Source organism: Camelina sativa, chromosome 18 (assembly GCF_000633955.1).
Source record: "Camelina sativa cultivar DH55 chromosome 18, Cs, whole genome shotgun sequence".
NCBI classification, from domain to species: Eukaryota; Viridiplantae; Streptophyta; class Magnoliopsida; order Brassicales; family Brassicaceae; genus Camelina; species Camelina sativa.
Genome location: NC_025702.1, coordinates 7,974,328 through 7,988,919, shown reverse-complemented (window position 1 = coordinate 7,988,919; position 14,592 = coordinate 7,974,328). Strand labels below are relative to the sequence as shown.

Sequence of the window (14,592 nt, the reverse complement as noted above, 5' to 3'; positions counted from 1 at the left end):
CTGTAATCACATTCAGACTTGGTTTAAAGCTTTCCCAAATCTCTGCACATGGTTTTCTCCAGTTTCACACACTGCTCGACTCAGAGAGAGAGTGAGTGATCCAATGCGGTGCTCTCCACTGCACTTATGGTGCATATCAGTGGTCGTTTTCTTGTCGGTTACCAGAACCCTAGCCGCCGATCCTTACGTCTTCTTCGATTGGACTGTCTCTTACCTCACTGCTTCTCCTCTCGGCACTCGTCAACAGGTCTCAGATTTTCCACCTTCATCATCTCAGTTTCAATTTTCAAAGTTCCTAATTTGGAAAGTTTCGATTTTTAAGATTCCAATTTGAAAAGTTTCAACTTTTTTGAGATCTCATGTGGGTTCTTGCTGGTGTATTCGATTTGAAGGTAATTGGGATAAATGGGCAGTTCCCTGGACCAATTCTAAACGTGACTACGAATTGGAACGTTGTTATGAATGTGAAGAATAATCTTGACGAGCCACTGCTTCTTACATGGTCAGTAACAATGTCGATTCTTCTCTTCTATTCTTAAGTATCTGTATGATTTTGATTTGATTTGGTCACTAAAACTATGTTAGTGGTGGTGGTGATTTGTAGGAATGGAATACAACAAAGGAAAAACTCATGGCAAGATGGTGTTTTAGGAACTAATTGTCCAATTCCTGCTGGTTGGAATTGGACTTATGAGTTTCAAGTTAAAGATCAGATTGGGAGTTTCTTTTATTTCCCTTCTACAAATTTTCAGAGAGCTTCTGGTGGGTATGGACGGATTATTGTCAATAATCGAGATATCATTCCGGTTCCTTTTGCTCGTCCTGATGGTGATGTTACTCTCTTTATCAGTGATTGGTATACTAAGAGCCATAAGGTTTTTACACAAATAAAGCCTTAACCTTTTCTTTATTGTTACTGTCCTGTCTCTTTTTGCTATGTTTGTTTTTAACATCTCAAACGTTTTTGTGGAATCAGAAGCTGAGGAAGGATGTTGAGGGTAAGAATGGTCTTGGACCTCCAGATGGTATTGTCATCAATGGATTTGGACCTTTTCCTTACACTCGAGAGCTTGCTAAGAATGCGATTCCTTTTGGGATTATAAACGTTGAACCAGGTATCCTTGGAAAAAGATCCCTTTTTTGTTGAATCTTTATTTGGTTTGTAGTTTGAGTCTTCTCCTGCTCTGACCACATTCATGTCTTCATCGTTATTAGGAAAAACATACCGTTTCCGTGTTCACAACTCTGGGATTGCAACCAGCTTGAATTTTAGAATACAGAATCATAACTTACTTCTTGTTGAGACAGAAGGGTCATACACAGTTCAGCAGAATTATACAAACATGGACATTCATGTGGGTCAATCTTTCTCATTTTTGGTCACTATGGATCAATCTGGTAGTAATGACTACTACATTGTTGCCAGCCCAAGGTTTGTTACATCCGTCAAAGCTAGTGGAGTCGCTATTTTGCGCTACTCTAGTTCTCAAGGACCCGCTTTAGGTCCACTCCCTGATCCTCCTGTTGAGTTGGACACATTTTTCTCAATGAACCAAGCTCGATCCATAAGGTTGTTAACCACTATGTTTAGTTATATGTTTCATACCTTGGGAGAATGTATTTTGTATTAAGCATAATCCGGAACCCCTTTTTAAAAAAAAACTGCAATTTTACTTGTTGCTGATGGAAATGCTGTTTGGTAGGTTGAATCTCTCGGCTGGGGCTGCCCGCCCAAACCCTCAGGGATCTTTCAAATATGGCCAGATCACAGTAACTGATGTGTATGTGATTGTCAACCGACCACCAGAGATGATAGAAGGACGTTTGCGTGCCACTCTTAATGGTATATCGTATATACCTCCTTCAACACCCCTAAAGCTTGCTCAGCAATACAACATCTCAGGGGTATACAAGTTGGATTTCCCAAAAAGACCAATGAATAGGCATCCCAGGGTTGATACCTCTGTCATAAACGGCACGTTCAAGGGATTCGTGGAAATCATATTTCAGAATAGTGACACCACTGTTAAGAGCTACCACTTGGATGGTTATGCATTTTTTGTTGTTGGGTAAGGTTGCATTAGTTATCTTAGATCCAATTACATGATCAGACATTGAGAGAATGTGATTGTAAAATTAAAGAATGATGTTTGTCTTGAAGGATGGACTTTGGTCTGTGGACAGAAAATAGCAGAAGCACATACAACAAGGGGGACGCGGTTGCTCGATCTACTACGCAGGTTTTATGACCTGAAACCGGAATCTTACATGTGTTTCTATGTGTTTCTTTACAGCTAATATGTTTACAGGTGTATCCTGGTGCATGGACGGCCATCTTGGTTTCTTTGGACAATGCTGGCATGTGGAACCTTCGAATAGACAATCTCGCCTCATGGTATCTGGGCCAAGAAGTATACTTGAGTGTGGTTAATCCAGAGATTGACATGGACTCATCTGAGAATTCCGTTCCTGGAAACTCCATATATTGTGGTCGGCTCTCACCATTACAAAAGTAAGCTTTGCAGATGCTCTCATATTTTTTTTCAAAAGTTAAATCTAGAAAAGAATGTTCCATAGATAAGATAGAAAGAGTATCATTTTTTTCTTTCTCTTTCCTGTTTTTGTTGGTCCTAAATTCCAAATTTGATCAAAATAAAGAGGTTGGAGAATCTGGAAGTACCTATTATGTAGCAAAAGTAACTTTTATAACCTGGTTCATATAGACTTTTCTGGGTTATATAGACAGGATATACCTTTTAGGTTGGCCTTCTCAGTCATTTCTTTTCTGAAACATGCTATTTCATCAGTTCAACATATCTGCTCTATGTAAAATGACCAGATTCTTGTTGTTTTGTTTGCTTTTTCAGTTTCATTATGTAATTAGTGCTTGCTGGAGAGAGTTTAGTTGCAGTTTTTTTCTTCTAGAAACCGAAGGTCACATGTAGTTAATGGAGATAAACGTGTTGCATTGACATGTGTCTTGGTTTTTTCTGCAGAGATCAAGCACAAAGGGTAAAGTTTTCGGGATCACCACGATCCATCTTTGTGACAAGCAGAGCGTTTCTCCTCGCTCTTTTTGCAATCTTAGTCAGTAGTTTAGCAAGATGACGATTCTTAGCTTCTCTGGCCTGATAGCAAACCTGCAACTGCAACGCCACTCCCGTCATTTTAGAAGTTCGTAGCGTTGGTGTAACAGTAGAAGCTTGAAGATCACAGATGCTATGTTTCTTGTTTATGCGTAGAGTTTATTCAGCCAATCAATATAATGTTATGCCGTAAGGCTTGCATTAAAATAGAAAATTATTATTAGATGAACTTAGTGAGAACACTACATCATGTTTGTAATACTAAGAAGATTCTTGATAATACCGCAAAGTATTCCGATAAGGACATCTCTGGAGAAATGAGAATGGTGATGCTAAGACCTGAGTCTTGTTTGTAAGCTTCTCGCTAGGCTATTCCTAGGCATATGTAGAAACTAGAAACTGATCGGATATCCATGGATGATGGATATAATGGATCCGTGTCTAAGGAGCTTGAATCCATGTTCCAACATGGAACATTAACTCATTTTACTCTCATATTACAAGAAGATGATTCTCAGGTGGAAATGTGAAGAAGAGCTAATTGCACATAGATAGAACTAAAAAGTGTCAACTTTGCTAATTTAAGAGTTTATAGGATGCAAAAGTCTTATTCCGGTAGTTCTAATTTTTTCGTTGACTTTTGAAAGTTCAAACCTTTACGATACCAAAACCTCTCCAATGGTTTCCATTTTCCTTCAATCACCCACCTTTTTAACACCCAAGAACTACCCATTCTCATCTCCGAGGACCCGACGTGGAGCTTCTCCATTGCTTCGTGTTACAGCTTCTCGCAGCTCCTACGATGTAGTCGTTGTTGGTGGTGGGATCATCGGATTGACCATAGCCCGCCAATTCCTTACCGGGTCGGATCTATCCGTTGCCGTTGTTGATAAAGCCGTCCCTTGCTCTGGCGCCACTGGTGCCGGTAATCTTTATTTCATTCCCTTCTCTTACAAAATTGGATTCTGCAAATGAAGTTGGACTCTTGGAGAGTGAATAGAGTTGGCTTAACTTAAAATTTGTGATTTTGGGATTTCAGGGCAGGGATATATATGGATGACACACAAGAAGCCAGGAAGTGATGTATGGGACTTGACCTTGAGGAGTCATCAACTTTGGCACAATCTTGCAGAGAGCTTAAACAATGAAGGTCTTGATCCTGAAGAGTTGCTTGGCTGGAAAAAGACAGGTTTTTTTTTCTGACTACTCACTTCACTTTTGTTTAGAATTTGGAGCTCTTTAATCAACTTTTTTTATCTGATGACCTTGGCTTGATTCTTATAAAGTTCTTCACTTTAGCCCATTGGGTCCTATACACCATTAGTTAGGTACTTTTGTCAATGTTATTTTCATCGTATTCAACGAAATAGGATTGTCTTGTAGATGATATAGTTCAGTGTATTATGCATTTGGAGCTCTTTCAGCGACTTTGTTTATCTGATGATCGATCTTGTGTTAATTCCTATAAAGTGCCTCACTTTAGTTAATTGGGTTCTATACACCAATGTTAGGCAATGTTATTTTCATCTTTGTTCCTCGAAATGGCAAATTTCTTTTAGATGATATAGTTCTCTGTATTGTTGTCATCTGCAGGAAGCTTGCTCATTGGTAGGACCTCTGAGGAATGTGTTGCTCTGAAGCAAAAGGTTCATGAGCTATCTGAAATTGGGTTGAGAACTGAATATTTGTCTAGTGGTGATTTGTTTCTAAAAGAGCCTTCGGTTCTTGTGGATTATGATTCCGGGGCTGCATTTCTTCCCGATGATTCGCAGTTGGATGCTCATCGTGCGGTTGCTTATATCGAGAAGGTTGCTAGAATTTCCTGGATAGTTGAATGTCTCCTCAGACTCTTTGCTTTGTGGTTAACTTAGTTTTCTTCTTTGAGTTATTCAGGGAAACAGAGAGTTTGCAACACAAGGAAGATATGCCGAGTTCTATCACGAACCTGTTACAGGTTTAATAAGGTTGCTAATCTTTGTTTAGCTGAATTGGAACTCTTCTGAACCACAAATAAAAATGCTTTGTGTCTAGTTTGCCGTCATAATATCGTAATTTTGGTACCTTAAGAGGCTGTGTTAATTGTATATTTGATTTAGGTCTGAGGGGCATGGAACGGAGGTTACAGGTGTTCAGACTTCTAAACGCTACCTGTATGGTAAGAAGGCTACTATAGTAGCTGCTGGTTGCTGGAGTGGATCTCTCATGCATGAACTGCTTAAAAACTGCAACATTTCGCTTGACGTTCCTGTGAAGCCAAGAAAGGTTTGAGCTCTTGTCTGATTGCTCATTCTTCCATTTCATTTACCCCCGTTATCAAAATCTTTGGCAGCACAAAAATTTGGCATTTTGAATCTCTATATCGAAATGTATTGAGGTCTAAAAATTCTGGAAAGCTGAGTTCTTGAGAATGTTATTGTTTACGAGAAACAAGTATATTTTTGTTTGTCAAGTTGATCCACTGCAAGCTTCCAGAATATGCAAACTCTGAAAATAGACTGCTTTGGGATTATCCAACTAATTTCTTTGCAGGGACATCTACTTGTGGTGGAAAACTTTGATTCGTTCCATTTAAATCATGGGATAATGGAGGCTGGTTATGCGAATCATCAAAGTGCTTCAGCTTCAGGATTGGATGTCGATGAACGAATGCTATCCATTTCCATGACAGCCACAATGGATACAACAGGAAACCTTGTTCTTGGTAATTTCAATTTCATGAATCTGTGTTCACCTCTTGCCTCTTGAACTCCTGAACCAGTAAAATATCCATGTTCTTCTTATTTTTTATGCTAAAAATGTTTACCAGTCACACATGATATACATACATCTCTAAATATCAGGGAGCAGCCGTGAATTTGTTGGGTTTGACACTGAAGCTGATGAGTTTATCGTCCGCTGCATATGGGAGCGTGCAGCAGAATTCTTTCCCAAGTTACGAGATATTTCCCTTGAAGATTTCATCCGTAACAGGAAAGTGAGAGTCGGGTTGCGCCCTTACAGTAAGTCTCTTGCTTCTAATGCTTCAAAGTTACTTGAAACCGGTGTTTGGAATGATCACAAGACCTGAACGTACGTGTCTTTGAACTGATGATAGTGCCTGATGGGAAGCCAGTGATTGGATCCGTGCCTGGATTACAAAACCTATACTTGGCAGCTGGTCATGAAGGAGGAGGACTTTCCATGGTAAGTAAGATTCACACTAATGTTCGAAAACCTTTCTCAAGAACATGATCATGATTCCCGGTTTCTTGAAATCGTTTAGGCTCTAGGAACAGCGGAAATGGTATCGGACATAGTACTGGGGAAACCGTCACAAGTAGCTAGTTCACCGTTTGGGGTTGAAGGACGTTGTTGCTGAGGAAATAGACGCAGTTCGGTTCAGTTAAGGGACTGAATCTTCTTGAGCATTGTTGTTGCTGAATGGTCTCTCAGAGGGAGTGGTGTCTAAATGTTTTTTGCAGTAGTGTTTGTCTCAGGCATCCTTGTCTATGCATGGTCTTGTATCGTTTCGTTTTCTATGTTTGTTTGTAATTTTTGCGTTTGGAGTTTCACTAGACGATGATGAGGATTTATAACCACCGATCATAAGCAATTAATTTATCTGTGTGTTCATAAGTTGATAATAGCTTTAAATTTCATCTACAGCTAAACCTGAAAAGAAATTGAAGGATGATCACAAGTTCATAACATTAGTGCTTTGTTGTTTTTTAATAATCCATATTCATACTTCATAATTGTATTTGAAAGCCTTGGGCAGTATGATATTATCTCATTTGGGTGTGTCAATCATCTCTGCCAAACTATTGGTTCACGAACAATAAACCCAGTGAACCAATAGTAGGTAAACCGAGTGAAGTTAGTTGGTAAATAAAAAATTAACGAAAGTATGGTGGTTCGATTTTTTTACTTGTCTTTCTAGAGCTTTGCATACAAATTAAGAAAATAGATCGATGCTCTATTATACCTTTTCTTTAATACATTTTTTTTTTTTTTTTATTGGTTAAAGTATTAAAATAGTTGGGATAAAATTGGTATTTTTAGCAGACATATGTATTGGAAATAAGTGACTGAGTATTGGAAAACAACTAAAAAACAAGAGGGAGTATTTAGTTACAAGACAATGCACTTGGAATGGGCATACTAGTAGTATTTAATTTAGTTACTACAAGACAAAGGAAAAAATATTATTTAAAGACTAGGAAGTTTTATAATCATAAGCTAAGTTGTTTAAGATATCCTCACCAAAATCTAATGCATTATCTTCTTCTTTATGGCTTAGGTTTTGTATTTGTTCAAAAGGTAATATACGAGTTTAGATTATAATTTGGTGTGATCTCAAATTTATTGTGCGACACCTATGAAACAGTTCAATCACCTATCTAATTCGTCAACAAGACTGTAGGTTAAGGAGCAATAGGATCCTCTTGAATCTTGATTCAATATCTTCATGAAGAATTTTAATCCCTTACAGGCAAAAGGTATTTCCTCAATCCGCATTCAATCCTCTCCCATCCACTGCTTAGTTGGTTACTTATTTTTGGTCTTCCTATTACAAGAAAAGACCAAACACAGCTTACTTATGTCGGGTCAATAACTTAAAAACCGTACTCTTTGTCAAACTTTCTGAATTAATCATCGTCTTTGGTCGGTCAATATCCCATAAATCAGATACCATTGGTTCTGCTGAGATAAATACAGTGATTCAAATCATTAACCAGCTCATACAGAGTGATTATGTATCAAGATATTGTAAACCAACCATGTGCCCATGTAAGGATCACTGAAAAATAAAATCCTGAGGACTGAGTTAAATTGGATTACAGATCAATCTAGCAAACGAAGAAATTGCACCAAAACATGGAATTAATGGTCTTGGGACAGAGTGCGTTTGCTTCTCAAAAACAATTATCACATAAAATTAGACCAAAAAAAAATGAGACAGATTGTGCCAGTAGATTAAGGGCCTAGATAATCATTATTTTTTATCAGATCCAGGCGAGTGATACTGACTAAATTCCTATTTCGCAAGTTATGATTTTCATAAAATTGATTGGATCGTGATATTCTTAACCCAATCAAAGAAGCTGAGACTTGCTTTAAAACCCCAAAAAAAAAAAAAATAAAATAAAATAAAAATTATCTACACAAAAAAATAGAACAAAGAAGTAATCTACGAACAGAGAGAGCTGCCAAAATTTTGAAAGATTAACTTAAACCCTAGAGATAGAGATGCGAGAGGCGTTGTTGTTCTTGAACAGAAAGAACAGAGTTTATATATAGTCTGAGATTAGAGAGGTGGAAGATTAGGGTTTGTCTGGTTAATGGACTCAATGATTTTAATGATTTTATCAGCCTAGCCCAATAAAAGCCCATTTATACTCTGGACGAGGTATTTCGTATTTCAGACTCGGTTTACTTCTGGTTTATGGTTTTCATATTTCTTGGTTAGTAATTAATGTCTATAAATTCCGGTTTATATCGGACTTGTGATATTTCTTGTGTCCGAACCATACATTATATAAGTAGTCCTAACCAACATAATAAAATGGTTTTTGAATCTGATTACAAAGGGTCTAAACATCATTTTGTACCTTTTTTTTTATTTTTATTTTTTGTTTATCGAACGTTAGGAATTTACAAGTAAGGAATGGTAATGGAACATTTCTTGTGCTCTATCCTAAATCATCAGTTCCTATTATTGTATGTTACGTTGAGCCATTTGAACTGCATTTTCGCCAATGCGGTCATCCAGAGGACTAGGATGGATAGTTCTTGTGAAGTGTATCCTGAAATTGATAATTTGTCGCGAGAGGAATAGTTTAACCGAATTCACAAGAACTTCCCTTTTGTCACGGAACCAAAGAACGACAAGTGCAGCAAGAGCGAAAGCGAATGAAACTCCGGTGATCATAAACAAACCGCGGAATCGGTAAAGGGTTATAGGATTTGATGTATCATCGCTTGTGTATGGAAGTTGATTATCAAACCATGTTTTCTCCATCTCGTTAAGCTTCTTGCTCGTCCTTAGCTTTATTATTTCTCGGGACACATTAGGCACCAACTCAAAGCCCTTTTGAAACATCTGATGAACACATGGATATAACAAACCCAAACATTTGTTTTTGTTAGCAAGTCAAAAGTAAATAAAGAGTAAGGAAGCTTATGAATATGAAGAAGAAGGATATACATACAAAGCCGAAACCGTTGGTGGTAGATTGTGTCTTGACCATGAGAAAATGTGTCGGATTCTCGCCAAGGAGAACTTGAAGGTATGGCAACTCATCAACAACAAACGAGACAGTTCTGTTTAATAATGCTTGAGCATAATCTGCAGCACTATTGAGACCAAGGGATCTCATTGCTCGGAGGCTGGAACTGGTTAGTGCCACATTTGCTATGAGAGAGCCTGAGAGGTGACCCACATAGTCTTCATTAGAGTTAAATCGTATCTGTTGCACTGTCATCATTGATGTCAATGTTGCAGTGTAACTTGCAGTCAAAATGAGTACTGCAAATACCCAAACTGTAACTACAAATCTTGATAAGTTGTGTTTTAGCCTCTCCCCTGAAAAACACATAATAAACATCAAAATGTGAAAGAAAACTAATTCTAACCAAGACTCTGTACTATGTGAATGTGAAAAAGTGGGTACTTACTGTGAGCATACACAAGAGTGGAGAAGCCAAACCAAAGAGCAACTCCAATCTGTTTTGACCAAGATCCTTGGAACTCCTTGTTCTCAGATCTTTCTATCAACCAAACTATAATGCCGGTCAAGACAAAGAAAGCTGCACTTGTTATCCAAAGATCTGGTGTTAAAGGTTGGAAGAACACCCACATACTCCTCTCCTTTGGTGCTACAATACCAAGACCCATTTCTGTGAATGGCAACGTCAAATCAACATACATCGATCTGTTCGAAGTGATTGTAATATCTCCCACTGCCGCATCATATTTGTCTTTCTGTTGGATGCAACACAACATTTTCATGGAACTCGATTATGTCTCCACACACTCTACATTTATCAAATAAAATATTTGTAAAAATAGTAAACATTGACATTGGTTAGTACCTGGCTATGAAGTGCATAGGCAAGATTGTCGTAGTTACTTCCATTAAGCCAAGGTATGTACTCTATTTCATAGTTGAAAGGACTAATCGAAGCTCTAAAGACTTCTATACAAAAACCTTCAACAATTAAATCATTGGTTACTGGATCAGTCTCCACTTTCATCAGTCTTGGGAATCTATTGCTAGATGTAACCAACACCCTCAGCTTTTTACGATCGCTATCTCTTAGACTATTCCCGTTCGGAGTTTGAGCAGACCCACCAGGCCAAATTATTGTCTCTAGCTTGTTATGAGTAGAAGATAAATGTCTTCTATTGCTAAAACTACCGTTAGAATTCCAGAATCCTACCCTTCTCTCACCTGATCCTATCATATTCACAATCTCAAACTTTTGTGACAACAACTTCTTATCATTCAATTGAAAGTCACCCCTCAAACCCTTAAACCTAGTCTTTGTGATTGCCTCAAGGAGAGTTAATGACACATTTGACATCTTTGTTACTTCCGCTGCACTCGCCAGAGCCCAAGCTATATCGTGAGCCCATACGCCTGAGATACTCAACCGAGTAATGTCCGCTTCTTCAACAGGTAGTGAGTTTTTCAATCTCGTAGTGAAATTTTGAAGCTCTTTTGTCATTGGGATGTAAGATTTGAAACCAACCACACCTTCCATTGCCTCCTTTACAAAATCATCAATGGACTCATGGAAACTGTTCATGCTTTTTGCAGTGAGTATCCAAGCAAACCCATCACCCATCAACCCTAGTCTCGCAGCACATGGGAAGAGATGAGTTGCTATAACTTCAGACAAATGAACAACAAAGACAGTAGTTCCCAAGTCCTTCAGCTTCTGTAACCGATCGATCACAAAACCCTCACTTGAAGAGACAGTAAAACCAACCTTGGACTGTACACGAACGTTGTTCTCATGAAAATGCTCCACCATAAGTTGCATACTCTCTCTCCAATCATCGTGATCTTCATAAACAAGAGCAACACTGTTCCAATGAAACCCATTAATAAAAGATGTAATCCCCTTTGCCTCAGAGGCAGAATCATGTGTGGCTTGGATCAAGTGACTGTATTTGCTCAATGACAATGAAACCGGAGAGTTAAGTGAAACCACAGGAACCCTAGCTTTCTCTCCAAGTTCCCCTAAAAGCTTAGCTTCTAGCAACGAGTTCCCGCCAATAATCCCTTCTACTCCTTCGTTTTGCAGCAGATCTACAGCTGTTTCATTCACAAAAGATACAAAAAAAACCAAGATTGTGAGCGTGAATGAGGACAAAGAAGAAGTGACTTTGTGTAGAGACTAGAGAGGAAGTGTGTTACCAGAAGCAAGAGCAAGAAGAGGCTCTCCATGAGAGTTTCTGAATGAAAGAGAGATTCTTGTTTTGTAACCATTGTGAATAGCGTAGAAATCGGAAAGCGCCAAGGAAACAGAGCTTTTCACTATCTTGCCTTCGACGGAACCCAAATCCAAAACCAACCCGACCCGGACTGGAACCTGTTCATGCCCCGACCTGAAACGTCCATCAACCTCGTCGTTTTGAGTTGAAGCAAAAGAGCCGGAGATGAAGAAGAGAAGCAAAACAAGAAGAAACGATAGCAAGATTGGTTTTTGAATACAAAATTTCTCCATTAAAAAATCTACAGAGAAAAAAAGAGAAAGCCCACGTTTGTTGCTTTACTCTTTATTATTATATAACACATGCCGTGTTTTGTTTTTTCTCTGTCTTGTCTTACATAAAATGTAATGTATACATACAAAAGAAGAAAAATTCAAAGTTTAGGATGATGACTTTTTTTATATGATTGTTAAGAGGGTGACATTAGTCAACGAAAAATTTGGTGTGGGCTACCGAGGTTGGCTACTCTTTTGTTTCTCAGGTCACTAAATTTATAATGTTTGGTGACGAAAGTAAAAATAGGACTCTAGACGATAAAATTTGTCAACGGACCCATCTCTATTAACATTTCAATTATTAACATTTTTGAATTTGGTTTATGTCCTTTAAATTTTACTTATTTAATTTTTTATAACATTAACCCCTAAAATAATTCTATAAATAACATTGCAAATAAACTCAAATACTAAATTTTCTTAAATTGACCAACATTTGTTACATTTATTACCATAAAATCTCGACAACATCTATACATTCCGATTTTTCCAAAAACAACTCTACCCATTAAAGTTTTAACCCATTAAATCTCCAAAACTATTTTTATGGATGCTAGAATATCTCAAATTCAAATGATATACAACAAATTTTCCATAACAAAAGTTTACAATATCCATAATTATATTAACATTAATAAATTTCCTAAACCGAAAATCCAATTATAAAATGTCACATTAAATATGTTGAAAACCTCCCGTATAATTTGGTTTATTTTTTATTTTTTGAAGAATTACCAAAAAAAATAAAATTCTATTAATTATCATAAACTATATATATTGACATGGAAAAAATTATAAACTATAAAAATATGCTAATTTGGTAAAACATTACATGACTAAACTTGATCAAAAAACTTATTTTGATTATTTTTTTACGCAAAAACTTATTTTGATTTTGGTGAGACGGGTTGGCATTAGTCCTATATAGGGAGTTAAATGGAATTGTTTTTTTTAAACACTTTTAGATGTGTATCAGGAGATAAATGTATTACTAGACTATACATATACCACACGGGTTAAAACCTTGAAAACACTACAAAAATCCTATACTTTGAATACTTATATCAAATACCTATAAAATTTTATATTTTTAAAATTAATAAAACAATAACAAAATAACAAATAAATACAATATAAATTTTAAATTTTTAAAACTAAAAATATTGTCCCGCGGTGTACCGCAGGTTAAATCCTAGTATTAAGTCATAAAAGCAACATATCATAAAATTTAAGAACAGTTGTTATTAAAATCTTAATACTGTTTCCCTACTTCTAGTTTAAAAGACCAAAGAGGAAACACCATTATAGTAAGAACAAATAAGTGGTTTTGCTTTTGGTATGTACATTTTTATGTAACTCCATAGTTGTTGGATAGTATTTAAGTACATCTTTTACACCTCTTTTTATATTTAAGGATTAATTTGATGGTACGTACACTAATTTTCATTTCAAAAAGATTTTAATATTTCAGATGCATCCCCTCTTTATTAATTGGGAAAGTACGTTTTTGAACTTAACGTGTAAATAATTACATCACAATGCCATTACAAATATATGTTATGTACTAAAAAAGAAATCAATAAAAGCCACTAAGGATAAAAATGTCAAATATTAATTTATTCAATTTAGTTATTTAGAAAAACAAAAATACATTATTAATTTCAAAAGACAAATATATTCAATCATTTCATATCTAACTTACCATATTAATTTTCCATTAATTATTATATTTCACCTTTTATTTTCATATGATTCTATTTTTGTTAAGCCAGATATGAAAGTTTTATCAATATAACTAATTATTCTTAATATTATGGACTATCTAATATAAAATACAAAAAGTTATAAAGATGTATAATATTGGATCAAGTGATCCTTGGACCCTCATTTTAAAAATGGAACACCTACTGAAATTCCCCTAAGGATTAAACGTTTAATTTGCGAAGTTTAGTGTGTGTGTTTTTTATAAATGTGAATGTCAATTTACATTGCATAAGTGCTTTCAATATTACCTAAAACTGGATCATAGCGGATATCTCATTTTGAAAGCACTGTCCAGAAATTAATCAGTGGGAGGTATATTTGCTACCAAAAACTCATAAAGTGGTTCTGAATGGTCCACACTACAATTTACAAATTGGTCACAATCATTTATACTTTCAGACGTAAGCAAGTTTGGATCAAGAACTAATGGAACATTGAAGATGGGCAAGGTTGTTCTGAGAGGCTCCAAGCTCATAGTTAGAGTCAGAGTCAAAGACGTACCAGTACCACATCGCAACAATTGTGTAAGCTATAGGGTCATGCAAAAGAACAGGAACATCCACTTCACTTGTAGTAAATGGACCTTTTGCTGTATATTAATCAGTACTTACGGTCTGTTACGTTGAGCCATTTGAACCGCATTTTCGCCAATGGGGTCATCGAGGGGACTAGGATGGATAGTTCTTGTGAAGTGAATCATGAAATGTCTAAGTCGTCGTGAGAGGAATATATTGGCCGAGTTCACAAGAGTTTCCCATCTTTCTTGGAGCCAGAGAATGAGAAGTACTGCAAGGGCAATAGCGAATGAAACTCCGGTGATCATAAACAAACCGCGGAATCTATAAAGGGTTATAGGATTTGATGTATCATCGGTTGTGTATGGAAGTTGTTTATCAAACCATCTTCTCTCCATCTCGTTTAGCCTCTCGCTCGTCCTTAGCTTCGCGATCTCCCGGGACACAGTATGCACCATCTCTGAGCCTTT

The 14,592-nt window shown here is 36.7% G+C and overlaps 4 protein-coding genes across 6 annotated transcripts in view; 2 read left to right on the top strand and 2 right to left on the bottom strand.

Annotated features, from left to right (window-relative positions):
* On the top strand, window positions 7-3,429 carry LOC104760825 (monocopper oxidase-like protein SKU5). Of its 2 annotated transcripts, XM_010483792.2 has the most exons (9): window positions 7-247; window positions 393-502; window positions 605-875; window positions 977-1,115; window positions 1,216-1,570; window positions 1,704-2,069; window positions 2,162-2,240; window positions 2,310-2,512; window positions 2,997-3,429. In XM_010483792.2, exons 1-9 carry the CDS (start codon window positions 104-106, stop codon window positions 3,106-3,108), a joined length of 1,779 nt encoding a protein of 592 aa, XP_010482094.1. In that variant the 5' UTR covers window positions 7-103; the 3' UTR covers window positions 3,109-3,429. The 2 variants fall into 2 exon arrangements, with proteins under 2 accessions (XP_010482094.1, XP_010482095.1); XM_010483793.2 differs by lacking the exon at window positions 2,997-3,429 and having other exon boundaries at window positions 2,380-2,506.
* Window positions 3,535-6,701, top strand: LOC104760824 (probable D-amino acid oxidase PA4548). The gene is made up of 9 exons (XM_010483791.2): window positions 3,535-4,011; window positions 4,126-4,275; window positions 4,680-4,894; window positions 4,980-5,050; window positions 5,183-5,348; window positions 5,616-5,787; window positions 5,927-6,085; window positions 6,181-6,269; window positions 6,349-6,701. Exons 1-9 carry the CDS (start codon window positions 3,765-3,767, stop codon window positions 6,442-6,444), a joined length of 1,365 nt encoding a protein of 454 aa, XP_010482093.1. The 5' UTR covers window positions 3,535-3,764; the 3' UTR covers window positions 6,445-6,701.
* Window positions 8,672-11,813, bottom strand: LOC104760823 (glutamate receptor 1.3). The gene is made up of 5 exons (XM_010483790.1): window positions 11,492-11,813; window positions 10,161-11,389; window positions 9,744-10,050; window positions 9,278-9,651; window positions 8,672-9,168 (listed from the first exon to the last, which is right to left on the bottom strand). The coding sequence occupies exons 1-5, from the start codon at window positions 11,799-11,801 to the stop codon at window positions 8,782-8,784; spliced, it is 2,607 nt and encodes an 868-aa protein (XP_010482092.1). The 5' UTR covers window positions 11,802-11,813; the 3' UTR covers window positions 8,672-8,781.
* LOC104760821 (glutamate receptor 1.2-like) overlaps window positions 13,904-14,592 on the bottom strand; it is a 4,252-nt gene continuing 3,563 nt past the window's right edge. The window contains exon 6 of one of the 2 annotated variants that reach the window (XM_019239977.1): window positions 13,904-14,482. In XM_019239977.1, coding sequence (XP_019095522.1) covers window positions 14,215-14,482 — 268 coding nt within the window. In that variant the 3' untranslated portion in view covers window positions 13,904-14,214. Of the gene's footprint in view, window positions 14,589-14,592 lie in introns of both variants that reach the window. The other variant, XM_010483788.2, reaches the window with a different exon arrangement.

What these genes read in the sequence shown, in the direction of transcription:
- LOC104760825 (XM_010483792.2), top strand. Translation starts at nt 104, where the DNA reads ATGCGGTGCTCTCCACTGCACTTATGGTGCATATCAGTGGTCGTTTTC. An exon ending in CTCTCGGCACTCGTCAACAG is followed by an intron (nt 248 to 392) that starts GTCTCAGATTTT and finishes TTCGATTTGAAG; the next exon opens with GTAATTGGGATAAATGGGCA. An exon ending in TTGCTCGATCTACTACGCAG is followed by an intron (nt 2,241 to 2,309) that starts GTTTTATGACCT and finishes ATATGTTTACAG; the next exon opens with GTGTATCCTGGTGCATGGAC.
- LOC104760824 (XM_010483791.2), top strand. Translation starts at nt 3,765, where the DNA reads ATGGTTTCCATTTTCCTTCAATCACCCACCTTTTTAACACCCAAGAAC. An exon ending in GCTTGGCTGGAAAAAGACAG is followed by an intron (nt 4,276 to 4,679) that starts GTTTTTTTTTCT and finishes TGTCATCTGCAG; the next exon opens with GAAGCTTGCTCATTGGTAGG. An exon ending in CGGTTGCTTATATCGAGAAG is followed by an intron (nt 4,895 to 4,979) that starts GTTGCTAGAATT and finishes TGAGTTATTCAG; the next exon opens with GGAAACAGAGAGTTTGCAAC.
- LOC104760823 (XM_010483790.1), bottom strand. Translation starts at nt 11,801, where the DNA reads ATGGAGAAATTTTGTATTCAAAAACCAATCTTGCTATCGTTTCTTCTT. An exon ending in TCTTCTTGCTCTTGCTTCTG is followed by an intron (nt 11,390 to 11,491) that starts GTAACACACTTC and finishes TGAATGAAACAG; the next exon opens with CTGTAGATCTGCTGCAAAAC. An exon ending in CCTATGCACTTCATAGCCAG is followed by an intron (nt 10,051 to 10,160) that starts GTACTAACCAAT and finishes TGCATCCAACAG; the next exon opens with AAAGACAAATATGATGCGGC.